The 21698-nt window shown below is 44.3% G+C and overlaps 1 protein-coding gene across 1 annotated transcript in view; it reads left to right on the top strand.

Annotated features, from left to right (window-relative positions):
- Nucleotides 1-21698, top strand: part of LOC135911937 (neprilysin-4-like) — a 186215-nt gene that overhangs the window by 71004 nt on the left and 93513 nt on the right. Inside the window, exons 3-7 of the mRNA XM_070525674.1 lie at nucleotides 12605-12703; nucleotides 14148-14216; nucleotides 16287-16399; nucleotides 18976-19034; nucleotides 20642-20692. Coding sequence (XP_070381775.1) covers nucleotides 12605-12703; nucleotides 14148-14216; nucleotides 16287-16399; nucleotides 18976-19034; nucleotides 20642-20692 — 391 coding nt within the window. The remainder of the gene's footprint in view (nucleotides 1-12604; nucleotides 12704-14147; nucleotides 14217-16286; nucleotides 16400-18975; nucleotides 19035-20641; nucleotides 20693-21698) is intronic.

Raw genomic sequence — 21698 nt, 5'->3', positions numbered from 1 at the left:
AGGACAGGTGGGGACTGCAGATCCGGATCATGGGACTGAAATAATCAGAAGAATAAGAATGGGCTGGGGTGTGTTTGGCAGGCATTCTCAGATCATGAACAGCAGGTTGCCATTATCCCTCAAGAGAAAAGTATATAACAGCTGTGTCTTACCCGTACTCACGTACAGGGAAGAAACCTGGAGGCTTACGGAAAGGGTTCTACATAAATTGAGGACGACGCAACGAACTGTTCAAAGAAGAATGATAGGTGTAACATTAAGGGATAAGAAAAGAGCAGATTAGGTGAGGGAACAAACGGGAGTTACTGATATCTTAGTTGAAATCAAGAAAAAGAAATGGACATGGGCAGGACATGTAATGAGGAGGGAAGATAACCGATGGCCATTAAGGGTTACGGACTGGATTCCAAGGGAAGGGAAGCGTAGCAGAAGGCGGCAGAAAGTTAGGTGCGTGGATGAGATTAAGAAGTTTTCAGGGACAATATGGCCACAATTAGTACATGACCGGGGTAGTTCGAGAAGTATGGGAGAGGCCTTTGCCCTGCACTGTGCGTAATCAGGCTGATGATGATGATGATTAGAGCAGCATTTGCGTCATGGTTCTTAGTAAGGCTACGAGAAATAAAATGTATGAAGGAAACACCGCTACTCTGTGAAGAAAAATTATTAAAGTCACTCGGCAGAAAATAAGCCATTTCTTTATTTTTGCCCATTCTATTGCCACACGCAAGCTTAAGCGTTGAAGACGTATAGATGAACGTCATCGGCGATTTGGTGGGCATTGACAATGAAGTTGTCGATCCACAGATTTGTTTTTTAAAGGTAAGCGCCTTAGAAAAGAGCAGGTATTGTCAGGCGCCAGGGGATCGTTATCGAAAGCACACTTTTTTTGTGCTCCAGAGAACGAGTAAACAGTCTTTGGACGTGCCTTGAGAGCTTTCCTTAGACACTTTGTGCGCTTGTGGCACGAACAGGAATAAACCATAATGTACGCGTTATTTGCGTCACTTGTTGTACTCTGTGCGAAGTGTTAATGCCCTCAAGCTTCACAGAGTAACCAAATTTATTGCCAAGAAGCTAGGCAATCTTTCTGCAGCTTTCACCTTGCGTTGTTGGAACTCTTATTTATAGATTCTTCAGGCGGTAGTAGCGTTGCAACTGACGAATCTTCTCAGCTGTAAGGGTTAGAAGGTCAGCTGCAGGGCTGCTCTTTTCTGAATGTGTTTCTGAATGCTCATGAAATTCCTGACTTCGTTTGTATCGTCAACCTCAGCTCTCAGCTTAATTACACTCTCGGGATTGCATCTAGTCACTGTATCTTTCACAAATTCGAACGTGTTATTAATGGCAGCTGCTCTTTTTTTTCAAAAGACGCCTTAAAATCTTCCAAGTCTCTTGAAAGTGGTGCAACGGTAGGAGTCATAGCAAGAGTGATCAGAGTACAGTGGTCAGGACTGGGATAGCGCTGTTGGCATCAAATCCAGAAGCATGTGACTTTTTTTTATTTTCTAGGAAAACTCTGTACAACTACGCAGGATTCCTTGCAATGCTTCCTTACACTCCATATGTAAATATGAGCACTGAAGTGGCCATTTCTCATGAGGTGACTCAAAGTACAACGAGGGGCCGTAACTGGAGTGAATGCATAGCTTTGTTGAACGAAAATATGCCGGATATTCTCGACTATTTATATGTTACAAATGACGCCAACCATACTGAGATTAAGGGTGAGGTAAGTTGTATGCATTGTATAACGCTGACTCAGCTCTTCCACCAAGCTATAAACCATGGTTTTTGTTTACCAAGTATAACGTCACGACAGAAATGAAAGCCCAGATAAAATCATCCAGTGCGTCACGCTTTTTCGCAATTAAGGGCAGGGAGAATGGAAGCAGTCTAATCCACTTATTCTCTTTGTCCTCTATTGCCCGGGCAGTCGGACGTTTTCACAGTGATATGCTGCTTGTGACCGATGAATGATGAGAAATAAATATAATACATCAATAAGAATCGCTACCTTATACTGACCAGGACTTCTAAGTCTACTAGATGGTGCATTGGTTCGTAAGCGGCAATAAACGATCAAAGTTTCATATTTTTGCACATGTGCATGCGCAGATAGCCTGCGTTTTGAGCACGTTGATTCAAGTGCATATTAGAGCCGATTAAAAGTGTATTGGGATTCAAGGGCTCAAACCGCCGTAAGTTACGTGTGGCACATCAACTTAGGCTGGCCGGCCGCTAGTGTGACATGCTACTTTACGAAAAATCTCTCGAAGAGAACACGCAGCATGGCGTGCTTGACAGGGAGCCATGCCTGAGCCTGCTCAGATGCACTTCGATGCAAAGCTGCGGCAACTGAACTAGCGCTTCATGAAGGGCAGTCACGTAGTCGTGTTACCCGACCTAGGTTGGTTTAAAAGAATGCTTCCAGTGCCTCGCCGCACTCCTCCTGCTAGTGCAGTCTCAAGTGCGCATGCACCGATGTTCAAAACGTGAGCGCGTGAGTGGTAGGGCACTTTCTTTCCACTAGAGAGCTAGTCGAGCGGAACTCCCAAGCGTGCAATGGAGACCATCGAAAATACAAAATAGCTGCGCCACTACCGTGATTTCGCTAACCAGCTCAGGAGAAGCTTTGAGTATTTGACACTAGTTATGATCATAATTTGTTGACGAGGAAACAAGCGGCTAAACACACGTCATTGATTGCTACTTCGGATCCCAACCGCTTTGTGTCACACTGCACGTCGGTTCACAAATAACAAAAGAGTGCCTTCTTGGATGTCTGTCGTTACATAAATTGCTAGAATAAGGAAAAATACGCCGCATGCGACTGATGAACTTCAATATGCTATATATTATTTGCAGTATTCGCGTCTTCTACCATAAGGGGCCGTAGTAAGATACTCGTGCTCGCCGCATGCCTTGAGAGCTCAGGTAACACCGATTGATTTTCCGTCCTACTGATCCGATGGAGCCCGTGTACGTGAGCTGAGCGGGGAGCAGAAAAACATTCTGATAAAAATGTCTAGTGGGTTCTTGTACGAAACTACCGCGCGCGATCCCTAGGCTTCCACTTTTGGAGGGACGATGTTGGGCTAATTCTATTCAAATCGCCCACAGCCGTAGGACTATAATTATTCTAGATTAAGAGGTAAGGTTTCAATATAGGCTTATGGCGAGTGCGAGCACTACCGAGTGAAAGTAAGCATTCACGGCATTTTACAACGTGCGTGACGCACGTAACGGGTAAAATATTCTTTGATGACAAAAGTAGTTTCTTTGCGCTTAGGGCCGCATGCCAGCAGAAGCTCATTGCCTTCATTGAAGCAAAACTTCACGAACGAAGGATTTTTTTTAATTGTTGTCGGCGGCACAGCCCATGAGCGCGCAAAATTTCTTGAGCAGAAAAAGGTACATTGAGATTTCGCTGTATAAAGGAACTTCATTTTCAGAGAACATTTCGAGCGGCTAGCTGATTCATTCTAACGACTAATTTCTAAGTGCGCGAAGATGGCAAACAGCACACCACACCAGAATAGATGCACGCGAAGATCGAGCGCCGTTGTTTTCATCTTTTATTGTTCTAACTCTAGTTTGCCGAATGAGACACGCTAAACATTAAATGGTTTTCTCTCGATCCGTTATTTGCAAATTCGAGCGATAGCTTTATCTGAGCCATATCCCGGGAAGGTATGCCAATTGACTGACAGTGCTGAAGCATTCATTGCTATTTATGGTAAGCGCGTCTCCCTCTAACATATTGACTCCGCTAAGCAAACTTGTGGGAGGCGGCACGAAGAGGTCGCCGCTGTATGGTATGGTATGGTAAAACTTTAATAATTAAAGTCCTGCAGATCGTGAGCCTTCACGAAGCGGGCCTCTCCCACGTGGGAACCGGAAGGCCGAGCCTCTCGGCCGCATCGTGGGCTTGCTGGACAGCCCAGAGTTGGTCAGCCAGAAGAGGACTGCGGAGAAACGCCTCCCATCTAGCCGAGCTGTTAGTGATGATAGAGCGTGACCGAGCACACCGTCAGAGCATATGGTCTAACGTGGCTATATCTCCACAATCGTGGCAAGTAGCGTTGGTGTAAATATCCGGATAGATTTTATTTAAGAGCGATGGATTCGGATAGGTATTCGTTTGTAGTAGACGCAGCGTTAATGCTTGAGCTCTATTGAGGTGCGGATGAGGAACAAAGTAGGTTCTACGGCTGAGATAGTAGTGTTTAGTAATCTCGTTGTAGGTGGAGGGCGTGTCCCTGTTCTCTGGAGAGTCGGCTTCCGATTGGTCGAGGGTAGCGCGGTGGGCACGTTCACGCGCAGCCCCGTGAGCCGACTCGTTGAGGTTGGGAGGAGCACCCTTTATCTGACCCTGATGTGCCGGAAACCAATAAATGAAGTGGTGCATGATTGCCTTGCCCCCAATAAGTCTGAGGGCCTGTTTGGAAACGGTGCCTTTTTCAAATGCTCTGACTGCAGATCTTGAATCACTATAGATGGCATCCCGTGAGCTATCCAGCAGGGCTAGTGCAATAGCCATTTGCTCAGCTATTTCGGAGTCCCTCGTCCGAACCGAGGCAGCATTGGTGATTCCTTGCCGACCATCAACAGTGACGATGGTGAACGCCCGACGTGCTTTACAAGAAGCGGCATCCACAAGGCTGACCTGTCGCTGATCACTGTATATTTGCATAAGGAGGTTGGCCACCCCTGCCCTCCTTCTACCGCGATTATAATCGGGGTGCATGTTCCTAGGTATTGGCGTGAACGTAATGTTCTCACGAATCGACGGAGGAACGTCAGAGAACTCCTCTGCTACTCTATCGGGGTGATATCCGAGTTCCTGCAAGATGGATTTCCCTGCCTTCGTTGTTGTGAATCGAGTTAGCTGTGCACGCTCCTGGGCCTCTGCAATCTCTTCAAGAGTGTTATGAATGCCAAGCTGCATTAAGCGCTCTGTACAAGTGTATACGGGTAACCTGAGAACCCGTTTGGTAATCTTCCTAAGCTGTGCATTCAATTTATCCCGCTCTGCCCGTTTCCATCGATGCATGGCTGCCACGTATCTAAAGTGGCACAGAACGAAGCCATGCATTAGTCGAATGAGGTTATCCTCCTTGAGTCCATGATGCCGATTTGATACTCTCCGAACTAAACGAACAGCACTTTCAGTTTTAGCAATTAGATTGCGTATAGTCTTCCCATTTGTACCCCCTGACTCAACGATCATGCCCAAGACCTTGATTGAATCGACTTTGGGTATACGACAACCGTTTTTTGTACAAAAAGTAATGTCTCTGTCTTCTAACGATGTCCATCCCTTGGGCCTTGGACTGCGTTTCTTGGGACTATACAGCAAAAGTTCCGACTTCAAGGGGGAGCATCTGAGACCGCTGGATTCGAGATAGATTTCAATAGTGTTTATTGCCTCCTGTAAGGCTCCCTCAACCTGACCGTTATTGCCTCCTGTGCACCATATAGTTATATCGTCAGCATACATAGTGTGTTTGATGCCTTCAATCTCGAGAAGCTTTCTGCTTAGGTCAACCAAGGCTATATTGAATAAACAGGGGGAAATGACCTACCCCTGTGGGGTGCCCCTCTCGCCAAGTTCCAGCAGTTGTGATTCGAGATCGGCCACCCGGATGGTAGCCTTCCTATGCGAGAGGAACGATCTAACATAGTTATAAAATCTCTCACCCAGCTTGAGCCGAAATATCGAGGCTAGGATATGCGAATGTAGAACGCTGTCGAAGGCCTTTTCAAGGTCAAGTCCCAAAATGGCTCGAGTGTCGCTAGAGTCGTTGTCTATGATTTGATTCTTAATCAGTTTCATGGTATCTTGTGTGGATAGGCCTGGTCTGAATCCTATCATACTATGGGGGTATATGTCGTTGTTCACCAGAAACCGGGAGAGTCGATTCAGGACCGCGTGCTCCGCTACCTTACCCACACAGGATGTAAGCGAGATGGGCCTCCAGTTGTCAACGCTAGGTGTTTTGCCAGGTTTGGGGATGAGTACTGCGAGAGCAGCCTTCCGAGGCAATGGGACAGTTCCACTCCTCCAAATTTCATTGATGTCCTCTGTGAGGTATGCGACTGATTTTTCATCCAGATTTCGCAACGCCTTGTTGATGCCATCCGGCCCTGGTGCGGATCTACCATTGAGTCCATGTAGAACCATACGAATCTCGTCAACGCCAAACTCTGCATCCAGGTAGGAATTGGCCTGGCCCTGGTAATCGATATGTACAGGAGACCACCCTGAGCCGACTGGGAGATATTTGTTGGCAAGCGTGCGGATTAATTCGTCCTCAGAGGTCATTCGTGCAGCCTCATGTATGGTTCTACCAATGACATGCCTCTGATTAGACTTAGTATTGGTCTCGTTAAGCAGATGCTTAAGCAAGTTCCAAGTTTTACCATTACGCATTTGGCCGTCTATCGAATTGCAAACCTCGTCCCACTGCTGTTGACAGAGGGTTACACAATGGCCCTCAATGTGTATGTTTAACTCAGATATCTTTTTGCGTAGCCTACGATTAAGTCGCTGACACTTCCATCTGTTGAAAATGGACAGTTTGGCCTCTAACAGATGGGCTAGCCTGCTGTCCATTTTTTCAACAGGAAGGTCGGTGCAGACCTTAGAGGTTGCACGCCGAACGTCATCTTGAACCTGAACCATCCATTGCTCTATAGTATGTCGTGAATCTGAGGGAGGCCTCTCCTCCCGAAGCTTGCGGAATTTATCCCAGTCCGTGTACGAGAATTCGCGCTGTTTTTTACCCACGATAGGAAGCTGGGCTTCACAAATATAGTGGTCACTACCAAGGTTCTCAGCCAAGTTATTCCATTTGGCCTCAGTCACGTTCTTGATGAAGATGAGATCGGGGGTAGAGTCTCTACACGTGGATGTCCCGATTCGGGTTGGAAAGTTAGGGTCAGTGATCATCGTCAGGTCCAGATCCATGGCATTCTGCCAGAGATGCTTACCCTTATTGGTATCATATTTATAACCCCAGACATTAAACGGGGCAATAAGTCCCCTGCGACAATAAGAGGGCTTGAGCCTGCCATGTCTATGGCCTTGTGGAGTAGAGTCTTGAATTGTTGCCTTTTTTCGTTGGGACTACTGTATATATTAAGAACATATATGCTGCCTTGGTTGACCCGACCAGGTATGATCTCTACGATAATATACTCAATATTACTATCAGCCAATTTGAGATCATGTGTCACATGAGTGAGTTTCTTACTAACGAGAGTACATACCCCCCTCCCCCCCGACTGCACGGCGACCGAGCAAAACCCAGTCATCGAGATGCCAGGCGAGAGGGTTTCCTGTAATAAGATAACCTGAGGCATCTTTCACAATTGCGTAGATAATGCTGTAGGGGAGCCTTCTTCCTAGAGAAGCCCCTACAGTTCCATTGCCAAATTCGGAATGTCTCAAGGGGCGGAGCCATCTCTTACGAGCTGAACACCGACCCTAGGTGGGGCTAGAATCGGGGCTACGTTGCTAGCTGTTGGTTCAGAAAGACGTACGGGTGGGTTCGGTGGTGTTACCGGGCCCACTACAAACTCGAGAAAGGATTCCATTTTCGCCAACCATTGGTTGGTGTTTGCTTCTAGGGTCGTCATCTTGTTTTGCATCTCAGTGATCCTATCACCGAACTGTTTCACACTTTCGTTCAGAGCGGTTAACATCTCGCGCACCTCTGATTTAGCTTTACGTGACACGTTCTCCTGATCACAAGCTATTGCCCTCTTCTTCGGTGGTCGTGACCCGTCGCTAACCTCGGCCATCGGGACTTCCAGAATTTCCGCATTGACAGTAGCGCTGGGTTGCGAGTTCCTAGCGCCCTTAATCTCTGCTATCTCAGCCATTAGTCTACTAATGTTCTCTCTCAAGGCCGCGTTCTCACGCTCTAATCTCGTGATTTTTTTCAAAATATCATCATGCTCTGGCAGCGACCTCGACATCACCTCTGATGGTCCTCCTCGGACCCGATCTGCCCAAGTGGGGCGGCCCTCCTTGTGGACCACCTGATGCTGATGATCATGTCCCCGGGCTCTGGATCTTGACCTGGACCGGCTTCTGGGCTCGAAGTGAACCATGGAAGCAGATCGTCCCCTGGACCGACCACGGGAATGGCTCCGGGATAAACTCCAGGAATGGTCACGATCCCTAGACCGCAATCTGGAGTGACGGCGACCTCCCTCGGGGGCTGTATACTGGGACCGATGCTGGTCGAGCTCCGGGAACTGGAGCTCAGCACCGCGGTAATCCGGGCTAGGGCTTCTCATCCGGCTCCTTTCGGCTCTGGCTAGTTCTTTTCGGCGACGTCGAACGACGTATGGGATTTTAAAGCGTTGTCTGCATTCCTTTCCTACCGTGAGATGGCCCTCGCCGCACAACTTGCATTTAGGCGTGCACTGATGCTGCTCGTCTGGGTTCGAGGCTCCACATCCTCTGAATACGGCTTCACTGGGTGTCGGACATACGTCGGCACGATGGCCAAGCCGTCCGCAAACGTAGCAGATGTCGATCTGCTTACGATATAAAGTACATCTGACCAGTGCATTGTCATACCTGACGTAGTTGGGTACCCGGTATCCGTCAAAGGCAACTATGACGGTGCCGGTGTCCTTGATCCTCTTGGCTGCCAGCGCCAGGGGGTTTCTTGCATTAACAAAGGTCGCCGCTGTGGCCACTGTTTATTTAAGCCGACCAGCCATGGTGCCGCCGGATTTCGGAAATGGCCGATACAGCGTCCCTCATGTCCAGAGAGCTGCCGTTTTCTCTTCTATCGCTACATGCACGCCAGCCATCTTCTTTACCCACTCTGGAGGCGACAGTCGCGCCACTACGCACCTTACTACAGGTTGCCCCCGCGGCATCACACGCACCACGTAGTGGTGTGCGTGACCTGTTGCGTGTAACCTGCTGTTGGTGCGCCGCTACTCACCAACAGCAGGTTGCGCCCGCGGCAACCTGCTGTTCCCTCATGGCATGTAGCCCTTTTAAAACCTCCATTTTGTCAAGTTCAACTCAACCCCCCTGTCCTTCTTATCAACACGGGAAACATCTTGTATGCATACGCTATCAGTGACACTATAGCAGACCGACGCTGAAGGTGGCCATGCGCAATACCGGATCTGCTCTCAACGCATTCTGAGAGCAATATTAACAACTTAAGCACTTTGGCGGAGGCAACAAATCGTAGAAAGAAAGCTTTTCCTAATAAAAAAACATAGAACTGGGGCACGACATCGCGATAAAACAATATCTAAGGCTGTGATAGCTAGAAGTGAGTTATAAGTAATGTGGCTGTGCAATAATTTCAATAAAAGTATGCAGTTTTACGTGCGGGAACCACAGGCTGGTTAGGAAGCGCGCCATTTTATGGGACTCCTGAATAATTTGGACGACGTCCAACTTAACCTGCGCCCTGTACAAGGATGGCCATAAGATTGTGGCCATTTTGGTATAGATTCACGGCAGCCTTTCAGAACACATGATCATCTGGTGCCCGAGTCACGCAGGACTTGAGGGCAATGAGAGAGCGGACGGCGCAGCTCCTGCTTTTGTCAACCGAGCGGCCGACCACTCTGACGAAAACCCCTTTTTACCACGAGACATCCTTGAGCACCAGCGGCGCGAGCGAAGAAAGTACAGTCCACCACACCCTTACCTATCCAGGCAGGACTCCTAGGACTGGCGCCGAATACAGACGCACACATTTCCAAACCTTTATTTGAAAATGCCATTCACCCAACGCTGTACAGCGCTCGCTGTCCTTGGTGCGGAGGCCGGCCAACTCTCGCCCGCATTACGTGGGACTGCCAGAATAGGCCACCCAAAATTATTACACCAAAAATAGCCGGCAAACTTTCCGGAAGGGAGCAGAGGGAGACTTGGCTCGCCAGCGAGGACTGGGAGATGCAACTAGCGCTCCTCGACCAAGCACGGCCGACCGCTCAAGCCAGTGGGGCCCTGGACTAGGGGCTCCACCCACTCGCTTTCTGCATTTTTTTCTTTAAAAAAAACGTTTTGATATATATATACATATATTTTGACGAGGTCACGCTTAAGCAACCATGCCTACGGGATGATACTACCACATTCGACTATTGGTTCCCGTTTTATGGCACAACGTTTTCTCTTTTCAGTATCTTCGCACATACAGTATGACGGCCGAGGTGTCCTATTCTTTTTTTAATTACGAAGTTTTATGTGCCAAAACCACGATCTGATTATGAGGCATGCCGTAGTGGGCGCCTCTGGAAATTGGGACCACATGGGTCTAACGTGCACCTAACTCTAAGTACACTGGTATTTTCCCATTTCGCCCCCATCGACATGCGGCTGCCGCAGCCGGGATTCGATCCCGCGACCGCCCTATTTAAAAATCCTACTATGGTCTATCCGATTACCTCGAAAAATTCAGTGCCATTGCACTCTGTGAAGGTCTATGTCTAGCGAAGCTGTGTATGGGGGCCTCTTAATGGCGAATTACAGATTGCCGTGTGTCCAACGCCGTATGCACACAAATGGAAGGCGAGGCACGACAACTCGCTCCTCCACTATGTTGAGCCTCGGAAAATTATGTGGCACTGGTATGCATGCAACCAATGTAATGTAGCTGTGCGCATCACGACACCTTTTACTAACAAATCCTGGCACGTAGAACAGACATGTATTCCACCGCACTCTGAGGGCACACACTGCTGCACCGTAGCCATGGCGATCCAGCGTTGGTCGATGCCTCGTAGTGCAGTAATAGTTGTGAGGTCATCGGAAAACCACAAGCGGTCCCACACAACAAAGGGTACTGAAAATTTGTTCCCCACAACCTCCCTGTGAAACTTGGCCGTTGCCCTTGTGAAACGTTCCAAGTTTGCCGGATCGGGGCCACATGGACGGTTCGGTCCGCCTCGAGGTCCGCCCGGGCAGCTCGCTTACGGGACCGCCACCTCGGGAGAGTGGAGAGAAAGGAAAGTAGATACGCAAGCGCTTGTAACGCCAGCAAAAGGAGGGCGGTGCGAACGCAGACATGGCGGACGCATTTCAAAGTGAAGTATTTCATCTTAGCAACTGAATATTTGATACACGTCAAAGTCAAACTCAGAGTATTTTATTTAGGCATCAGAATGGTTATGAACGGCATCGACGTGGAACATCCTTTTTGCCACTGGTGTTACGAGAACGTGATCTAAGATCACGTTCTCGTGACGCCTGCTGCACAAAGGACGTTCCGCGTTAGCCGCCCAGGTCTGTGAGTGGTGGCGCTGGCTAACACTCCCAGGGTTCTACTAGGACACATAAATACTCAAAAAAGTGGATGCGGAAACGGCGCTGCGGTAGCTCAATTGGTAGAGCATCGCACGCGAAATGCGAAGGCTGTGGGTTCCTGCGGCAATTTGTTTTTTCATCCACTTTAATTTCCTTTAATATATCCTTTATTTATTTCATTTAATAAGCACTAGTAAATTCCCCTATGTTGTCCTTGGTGTCAGTGTTTGTTGGCTTCTTATGATATGTCTTAGACTATGGCATACAAAAAGTTTATTGTACAATTTATCTACATTACTAGCCCGATGCTTAGCAGCTCATCTGGTAACCTCTGCCATATAAGTGCACACGTTTTGTGCCAGAAATGCATTTGATGACCAGTAATGTGACGCATATTTCTCTTAGATCATAGTGTCAAGATTTTGGTAGTTTGCGCACGTTTGTTCTATACTTAACTTTCCATTGTATACTTTCTTTTTGAAAAGAAAGCGCCAATTGAAATTAAAGGATCGTTCTACACTTTAGTATACTGATGAAATTTTAGAGAATATACGTATGTTTTAATACAAGATGTGTTCTAAAGTTCATGGGTGTCATTGTAATTTGAATTTATGTGTTTGTCAGTATGTTTCTTAAATTATTGTTTAGTTTGTCTTGTGACTGATCAATAAAGATTTTGACATTTTAAGAGCGAAAATGTTTCATTTTGAGTAACCCGGTGACTACAGATTGCATCCCATTCTCAAAGCGTCAGTGCAGGAGCTGCTTATGAAGGAATAAAATATTCCCCACATCTAAGTATTGCGAATCCCTTCTAACGTGGCCTTGGATATACATCGGGCTTTCACACTATTGGGAAGAGTACTAGCACTCTTTTCTGAAGGAGTACAAACACTCTGGTTGAGAGAGTAGAAACACACGGCCGGGAGGAGAAGAAGTACTTGGTTTGGAGGAGTAGAAACACTCGGTGTGGGGGAGTACTAATACAGCTTGGGGGATAGTATTAGCAATCTGCGGAAGGGTACTAGTAGTCCCTGTGGGGAGAGTATTAGCACTAAGCGGAAGAGTACTAGCACTCCCTTGCGGTGGAGTAATAAAACTCTGTCGGAAGGAGTTGGCCTACTCTCTCTCAAAGATGGTCGATCTAGAGTCGAAAAGAGTGAAGTGTGGGACAAGCAGATACTCCCTTAAAGAGAGTGCGTGGAACTCTCTTTGTTTTTGAGTGTTTTATAGTCACGAACATAAAATAAAGAAACACTATCAGATGGCGATGTTTGAATTAATTACAAATACACTTCGTTTCAGGTAACAGAGATTGCCCACAGATTGAAAGAGGCATTCAATGAAACGCTTCAAAACAACAGCTGGATCGACAATACGACGCGAGAAGCTTTACAGAACAAGGTAAGGGCACCGCCCTAACACTGCTACGCAAAAAATATAGAAAATATTTCTTTTCATCCAGGTTCTGTTCGGTGGTCGTTATTCTAAACCGTCAAGTGCGGTGGGTGTTTACGTTTGTAACTGAAACAGTGCTTGCAACAAAGGGGTCTGACCACACACGATGCGAGAATGTCTCAAACAAAGACAGGTTTGTATGAATCAGTTCTATGTGTCCATGTTCCTAGCTAAAATCAATGAAGAAACAGAATAGGATCACACTTGGCGCAAAATGGCTGTGACACCTCATTTATCAAAATTACCATAAATATTAGCAGCATCCCAAATGGCAACCGTTATTTTCGGAAATACTCGTGCTTCTGCCAGATAAGGCTAGAAATACGTTCTAAACGTTAAGACAAGGAGCAGGATAATGCATTTTTCGTTCGGGTTTCTCTTCTCCTGCTCGCTTTACGTTTGCTACACATTTTCGGATATATTCTCTGGCTAATAGCGCCCATGAATATATACAATGTTTTATAGACACGAATACGTTCAGCATGTTGCAGTGCGGCTTATCCTACGAAAACTCTCTATATTAACGCTTTCTTTTTTTCTGAAAAGCACAAATGACAATGCAAATCTGTAGTGTCACTTTGAGAAAGCTCGACCAAATGGAAGAAATACTCCACTTACTTACTCTGCAGTAATGAGAAAATGGGTGGCAAAATAAATATATTACATAACAGTGGAATAAAATTCAACTCTTCCGAAATTGCCAGACTGCGAGATCGATTTTCTGACCCTATAAAGTTCTGTTTTGTGACCACAACAAAATTTTAAAAAGATGAACAAGAACTCAAACAAGCGTAATTCATCGCAATAGAGTTTATACGTTACAAATATGCAGATTATTTACCGCAAGATAAAAAAATTTTCCATTCATAAGCGTAACGACTACACTACTTTGACGAGGTTTATTGCACTCGTCGAGCGTCAGCTAGAAACACAGCGGCAGCAGCTATCGCTCAGCTGGATCAGCGAATATGGCCGTGCGACACGCGATGGTGACGGGCCTTTCTAATGCTGTTCTTTCTTACAAAATCTTAGATTTTTTTACTATTGTGCTTAGTTCGCTATTAAAATTTGTAGTTTGAACCCTATCCTCGTCATTATGTAGCTGAAGAATGGCATTTTTTTTAATACACATGATTTTGTGAAAGATATGAAACTAAATATTCCCGTTAGATTAACTAACAAACGTGGTATCATCGTTAGTTAGATATAAAACTGAATATAATTTCAACGCATCAATATATTTTAGCTAATAATACCAATGGTAGCGAGATGCCACAGATGGAATCTCCCTTTAAGCTCAATGATTACGGTACTAACGCTCGTATAGAGAATTAGTGTGTAAATTTATTCTATGCGTCCATCAAAAAGAAACCGTTTCGTTTTGTTTCAGTTGAAAGAAGTGGAAATGAGAATAGGATACGAGGACACACTATTGAACCGGTGGGCACTCTACGAATACGTAAGTGCAAAGCAAAACACAGCAGATTGATGGGACACCTAAATAGCAATTTTTGTTTACCTCAGTACGTGTCAACAAAACACATAATTTTTTAACTTCAATACAAGTATCATCGCTCACACCGTGGATCCCTAAGGGAACTTGTTACAGTATTCATGAAGAAACTCAGTTAATTCTGTATTTTCTAATATTCACGTACGCTGTAGTTTTCTTAGATGAATGCAGGAATATATCGCCATAGAGCAGGCTTTTACTATCCTAAATTGTACAAATGCCAATGTCTTAACTATATTAGTTGCACGTATGAATGGCACCAACTAAAAAAATAGCACAGCCATTTGTAACCAGAGTGAAAAGCAAAGTTGTTTGTAGGTTCATGCCAAAGATGTCTAAAACAATTCGTGCGTGCCATACTGCTTAATATAAAACAAATGTACGTTTGTTAGAAGTGACAAGTGGGAAGTGAGTGAATTTCATGAGTTGTTGCAGAAGGCCTCTAAATAGTCTCACCTTTGAAATTTTGTCATCTCATTTTAGGATAAACACCGAGTATAGTCTTTTTGTGTCGTCCGATTTCGCAAAAAAAAATCTAGTGTACTTCCTATGGACAAGACTTCGAAAGGTGTGTCGATATGCAAAGAGCAATATGGGCAAATGAGCACTGATAAAGGATGACGCATTAATGTAACAAAGAAGGAACGTATTGGTAAATGTTTGCTGAAGCCGTTGCAGTGCAACTAAAACAAACTCAAAGAACATTCAACCGAACTTAACGGACACCACTGTGAAAATGAAACTTTATCCTCGCATCGCAACAGCTCTGTGCTCATATCATTAGCGTGTTTGGGGCAATTGGCACATGGATCGAGAAGCACAGCTTGTGTGAGGAAAAATCGTGCACTGCAAGACACACAGATTGAAACATGGCAAAAAATGAATATTCTTTTACAGTTCCTTTGTCTGTATCAATACACGTGTGCTCCCAATTTTCCCCTTGTTAAACAATCGACATGGTCTTTTGCCTCGCGGCATTACTGCGTCGACGTCTCAAGGTGTACATTCACATTCATGGCTGTTTGCATGTCCGCCTAAGTTCTTTCGACGTCTGAGCATGGACATAAAATAAATAAAGTGTTACATAATAATTTTTATTAGTCTGGGTCATGATGAAAACGTTGTATGGAAGTAAATGCTAAAAAGCTATAATGTAAAAGCCATTTGTATGAAGAGCATTTGGTTTGATAACATTCAAATAATTGCTTCAGAATAGATTCACTTCATGTACTAGATTTCATCATGTAATTTCGACCTGCATAACGTTTCTCGAGTGCAAACTACTCAGCAAGACAGCCGCAGCTGCAGCTATTATCAGTCGCAATAAAGAAGATCCAAGAAGGTTCTCAAAGAAAGATTCACTTAAAGAATACGAGGCCGATGCTGGGATCACATTGTGATCTCCCAGCACCACCGCCCGATATGCAATCCACAAGGCCATAGTCCCATAGCTACGTCTCTCTGGCCAAACGGCGTCAAGTGATTTGAAACAATTCGCGCGTTCGTCGCGCCGCCGAACAGTAATGTGCATGGAAAAGCGAGAATATGAGCACATAGCAGGTGATTTTGCCCACAGATGCGGCAATGAAAGGCACAAAGGATAGTAAACTTTATCACTGTATTACTTGTGCATCAGGCACTTACAGAACTAAGTTACGTATAAAACCGACACGTGAATTTTTGGAACTCTTTTGCACAACATGGACAAGCAAAAATACTTCGTTTTATCAATATTGGTTGTAACTTCATTTTGGTGAAACACTACAAGTATGTCATGAATATACCTTTGGCGCTGAGTTACAAGCTACTGTACATATTTCTTTTCGTACCGATATCATGGACGAGAAGCTTGTAAGTGTTTGAGCATAGCGAGGGGGAGTGTATATACCTCTCTATCCTTAAAAATTTTCTTCTTAGAGGACATTTATGTGAGCCAAGAAAACGCACATCGATGTTCTCATTATGAGCCTACACTTTTTTCGCGCTAACATTATCAACATTACTTTGTTCTTCTAGGTACGACCCTTTCCTTCGAATATTTCGTTCATAGCAGCCTTGCACTACATTCGAGAAGGCTTCAACAAAATGGAATTGACTAAGTATCGCCATCCAGACGAGGGACAATTAACGTGAGTAATAAGTGGTCTAAAACATAATGTGAGGGGCAGAGTGCCAAGTTTTTTATCGTTAGACAAGTTGTGAATGTAAATTCAGAATTGGTCTTTATGCATTCTCGCAGCGCGGTAGACTGGACAAGAAAAGAATATGAACAGGGCGATCACTGACCTGTTTGTGTGTGTTCTTTTTGTAGCCTACCCTCTACAACTAAACATGAAACTGCTAATCACCTAACAGCCTGTATTTCTGCGCTAACCAGAACTGACCTAGAGTGGGCTTTATTTCTATTCTCAATAAACCAAAATATAATTTAGAGATAATGGTGTTGTTTAGCACTGCGCTTGCGGCGATTCGCACCATAAGTACGACGACTATAAGAGAAGTGACAAGTTGCTCTCAGCTTTCGCAAATTATGTACAGAGACCACAGGAATAAGAAGAATGAACAAGTCTAATGCTGCAGTTTTGAAATCGATCAAGGTGACCTGTTAGGTACTGTAAATGGGTGTTGTAGATTCTAATTTAGATGTGGAGAATACTACAGAAATAGCTTCTCATGGGGCGGAATAGCAATTCTGAGGCTTATAAAGAATTCTAGCGGTTTGCTTATGTATGAAACTATACAAGTAAAACTGAATCTCTACAAATATTGTCTTAGGGTCACAGTGGGATAGTAAATATATCGACCAATCGCACCTAAATCCTATTATTGCGTATAAAAAGGGAAGGCTGTATGGTTGGTTAAGGACACAAGATGTCATTCGTTCTGTTTTGCTGAATATCTAGAATCCAGCAGCAAGAGTGCAGGTGCTAGAAATTGTTTGATATTTTCAGTCAGCTCTTCACGGCTTTTGTGACAAATTTGGGACGCGTTGTTGCGCGAACATTTGCGGAACACATTTGCTGTTGTTACATCACCCCAAAGCATTGCAAACAACTAGGGCTTGTGGGCAAATCATTTGAGTCTATTCTCAGTGCAAGAAGCCATTAATTTGGAACTTTGCAGTACGTAACAAAGAAATCCGCTTCAGTGCTTCCGAGTCGTCTTAAAATAGGCTGCAATGGTAAATCGCTGTGTTACAATGATAACGCTTCCTTCATAAGGTAATTATAGTTTTCAAGTGCGCTGCGTGATATTTACAGCAATCGAGGCTTTCTACATTATTAGTGGTACAGGTTCGGTTTTCTGAATAATGCTGGTTCTTCTGTTTTCCATCTGTTCTACTCGCGGTGATAAATGGTTAGAGCGCAGGTTTAATAAAAAAAGTTTGAATTTCTGTCTTGCTGAGGCACGCCACTTGTAGCATGAACCACTGAGAAGTTTGCACATGCTACCACAAAATGGAACTCAGAATTCAAGGCAGTGTGCCAAGCTTCATGGGATTCAATTTTTTCGGAAACCCTTTGTTCCGGAAGCTCCTCACGCAGTTTATGCACGGATTGTAGGTTCAAAAACTAGTTTGGAGAGCACTTGTCCATTCACCCTTTTCTGTAATGCATCTCTGTGTATGAGCCTTTACATTATTAAGAATTCACCTGGCATGATCTCGGCAGCTCTAATTCTGGATTTATTGGAGGTCTCCCATTGTTTTAGGCAATTGAACATTGTTCGTACAAGCCCTGTGGGATTCAAAACATAACGAGGAGCCAGGTGTTCCTATATTTTAGGAAAGAGCCTGTGTATAGTCACAATCGTGTGGTATCAGAACTTATGCTGATTATAACATCAGTCAAATGGCGGCCTCTTTAACACTGACCTATTTTTCAGTGCAACAGTGAATTCGAGAAAAAGTTGTACTTGACGAAATTTTGGTTACGTGTTCTGGCAAACAATCTGGGTTCTTACGCAATAAAGTTTGAATAACAGTGGACGGCCAGAAAAAAAAAAGCGAGAGAGAGAGAACAGAACGCTCTTCTGTCCTCTTTGCTGTCCGTGCGCTGTTAGTCAAACTCTAAAGCATGTTTTATCAACTAGCCAAGACCTACACCCTTTTTAATTACATGTTCTACGGTTTCGGAATGAAATCGGAGTAAATGCAGTCGTTCTACACATTTCTTTTTGAACGATGACAGACAATATTTTGAAACTAATTTTGGGGAGAGAACGCCCGTTAGAACAAAAATATTTACCAATCCAAATTTTATTAGGAAATGTAAGTGAACACACATGTGAATTCCGACATACGAGCAACATGCACCACCTTTCTAGCCAACTTGTGCTTAACAAACCTCTAAACTTCAGTGGCAAACTTGTTTATATGGTGAGTATGAGGAATTATTGAGTTTTCTTTTGTTAATAGCAGCGAACGGTGCATGCCATTAAGCGTTACTGAATAAACAATTAGAAGCTGGGTCCGAACGTTCATGAGCCTACTGTTTGTGATAGCATGTTAACACATGAACCACGTTCGCAATTTTTATTCTCCAATTCTAAAAGCTTATTTGTGTAGATATTGGTTGACTTCAGCGTTCTTCAAATCTACAGTTTTCTACCGCAACGCGTAACTTTTTGAAAAAATCGTGCTGCACAATCCTATTGGCTTCTTTGTATTTACGGTTTTCTCGTTTCTCCTTGGTTATGCCTATAGTTGGGATCACAGTCCAAGAGATGGTCGCACGTTTCACGTCAGCCTTGCGGACGTCATTGGTAAGCATCTATATTACAGAAAAAGCAAACTGCTGCGAATAAGAGTGTGAGTTACCGTTTGACATGTTACTTGCAAGCAAGCCCATTTTACCTTATACAAAAGATAGTTGCAGAAGTATAATTTATCTTCGTAACAGTGGCCGAAGTTACCTTGCAATTGATGGTCTTGAGCGATGAACACACACATCATCAACGGTAGACGCTTACCGTCAGCACTTCACCAGTCGCAATACAATTCGAAACAGCTGGCATAAGTTTGGGAGGACGCTTAAAGTTAGCATTTAGGAGTGGAATGCGATAGCTTTGACAGATCCCTGACTGCTTCTCACGCTTCCTGGGAACTACAGCATAGGAAACCATACTGTTTACCCGTAAAGGCTGGCGGCGAAATCTATGCAAGCAGGTGAACTTCCTAGTTAATTTTTTTTTGATGATGTTGCAAGGAAACGAACGGGTCGCGCCACTCCTACTAGGACAGACTTCAAAGGGCAGCTGGAAGAGAGGTTTATGTTTGAGTGTCCACGAAACAAAATTATGTTTCCTCGTATATTCAAACTACACTCGGGCGCAATCATGTTTGTTGTGTGTGTAAGTCGTACTTTACGAATTTTCTTAGTCATTTTACTTTGAGAAAGTCAATCTATTCAGTAATACTTAGGAACCACGCGGAGGGCCTGCGTGGCTCCGGATGCGTGGTTCGCGATGATTTTCTAGCTTGCGGGCGCCGGCGCCCGCACCAATGCCTGCACTGATTCCGGATTTTTTGTGTCATGGGGTCCTTAACGCCATCACGCTAATATATCAGGGATATGCTACCATAAAGGTTAGAGCGCCATCTACTAGGAAATGTCATTGAGCGCCTAATCACGTTACTAGGTTTTGTCACTCGAAATAAATGTGGACTGGCAAGTCTATATTCATCGTGCTCTTACTGAGATCGGCTTTAAAATATTCAATTCACGTTACCAGAAATGACTGCTGTTGCTTTGTTTTAAATGTTCTCGATTTGATAATGTTGACATGAAAGGCGAATATTTTGCTAAAGGTACACGCTTTTTCACAACACATCTTTGTGGTACAGGTTGTTTTCTGCATAGCAATAGCAGGACACCAATTAATTCTTGTAAATTTTGCCAAGTGTACTTGTTCTTCTGTAAATTGTACCAATAATATATCTTTTAACTGAAATATATCTGCGATGGCAACAAAACTCAAATTAGCCGTCGTGTGTGAAAAGGAACAAAAATACAATCGACACAAGATGCCACTAAGTGGAGTACGTGGCATACCGATAACACACAAGCATCCTTTACGTCTAACTTTGCTTTAATGTACCGAGTGCTCGACGCTTAACATACTAACGGACTATTTGTACTATGTACTCAAAAAGCTTTGAATTCCTGGCATTATACAGTGCTCTAGAGAATTGAGACTCCTATAGAGACAAACTAAACACTACGCCTTGTTTGTAAGTCGGCCATTTGCGACATAGCAGTTCAATGGAAAAAGCCACAACAGTTGTTGCTACTACTGATATATTTGTACCTAAATTTACTTAGATGGTCTTACAACTTCAATCGCACACTTCATGTAATTATTTCTTCCAGATATTCCCTATGCACTCTTCGCACCTCCTTTTTTGAACAAGGACTTCCACGGTAAGAATTCGAAAAATCGCGTAGTTCCTGTGTGTTTCCTTATTTCTGTTGGTGTCTGAAATACATATTAGTCGTGTTCAAACGGATCACTTGTTTTGAACATGGTCAATGCAAGTTTACCAGTGCGCTATTGCTGCCGTATTCCATTTGGTAAAGATATCTGGGCAGTATTGAAATTTTGCGGGTAGTAGGCAATTTATCAACAGTTGCCGTGAGGCGCGCTGTGACAACCGAAGGTCAATAGACGCCGTTTCTGGATTACGTCTGTGAAGTCAGAATGGTACTGCACAGATGCAGGTGGATTGAGCGTCTTCCTGTCTTGAAGTTAGTATACGCTACAGATGTAAATACAAAGCCAAAAAAGGAAAAAAAAGATTCACGCAAGCTTTAAAAACTAAATTTTCGATGCGCCTCTAGTCTAGCGAAATACAACGAACTTCAACACGGGATATTCCAAGTGGCGTTTAGTGTTTTGTTTGTTTTGGCTTGAAGTAGACATTTCATGACACTGTATTCAGGATTTATTACTGTGTTATCATCGACTCAATTAGAAAGTCCACCTGTCATATTTGAAACCTACTCATCGGATCTTTATGTCAGGAAGGCTTATGTTGTGCATGATGTACTTGAGCTTTTCGCAGCAGTTCGAATGGGTGAAGTACTTGTTTATACACACGCAAGCGTATGTTGTGGCTTCACCAACATCATATCAAGATACGATACCTTGGTGCAGAAGGACCTTGGAATAGACTGGTTAGGTCATGGTAAACAAAAAAAAAATTCAGCGCTAACTAGACAAGGACTATATGGAGACACGTTAAAACAGGACCAGTGCTCACTTTCAATTCTAAGTTCCTGTAGATGACCAGTTGTTCCATGAAATGACATAGGAAGCAGAAGCCATACCTCAAATATTACAACCAACTTGCCATTGTGCAAATTAGGATCACCAGTTTGTCTACCTCAACGTCAATCTAGTGAACCAAAGGAATTTCCTGATGTAACA

The sequence above is a fragment of the Dermacentor albipictus genome, chromosome 9 (assembly GCF_038994185.2).
Source record: "Dermacentor albipictus isolate Rhodes 1998 colony chromosome 9, USDA_Dalb.pri_finalv2, whole genome shotgun sequence".
NCBI classification, from domain to species: Eukaryota; Metazoa; Arthropoda; class Arachnida; order Ixodida; family Ixodidae; genus Dermacentor; species Dermacentor albipictus.
This window is presented reverse-complemented; position numbering and strand designations above follow the sequence as displayed.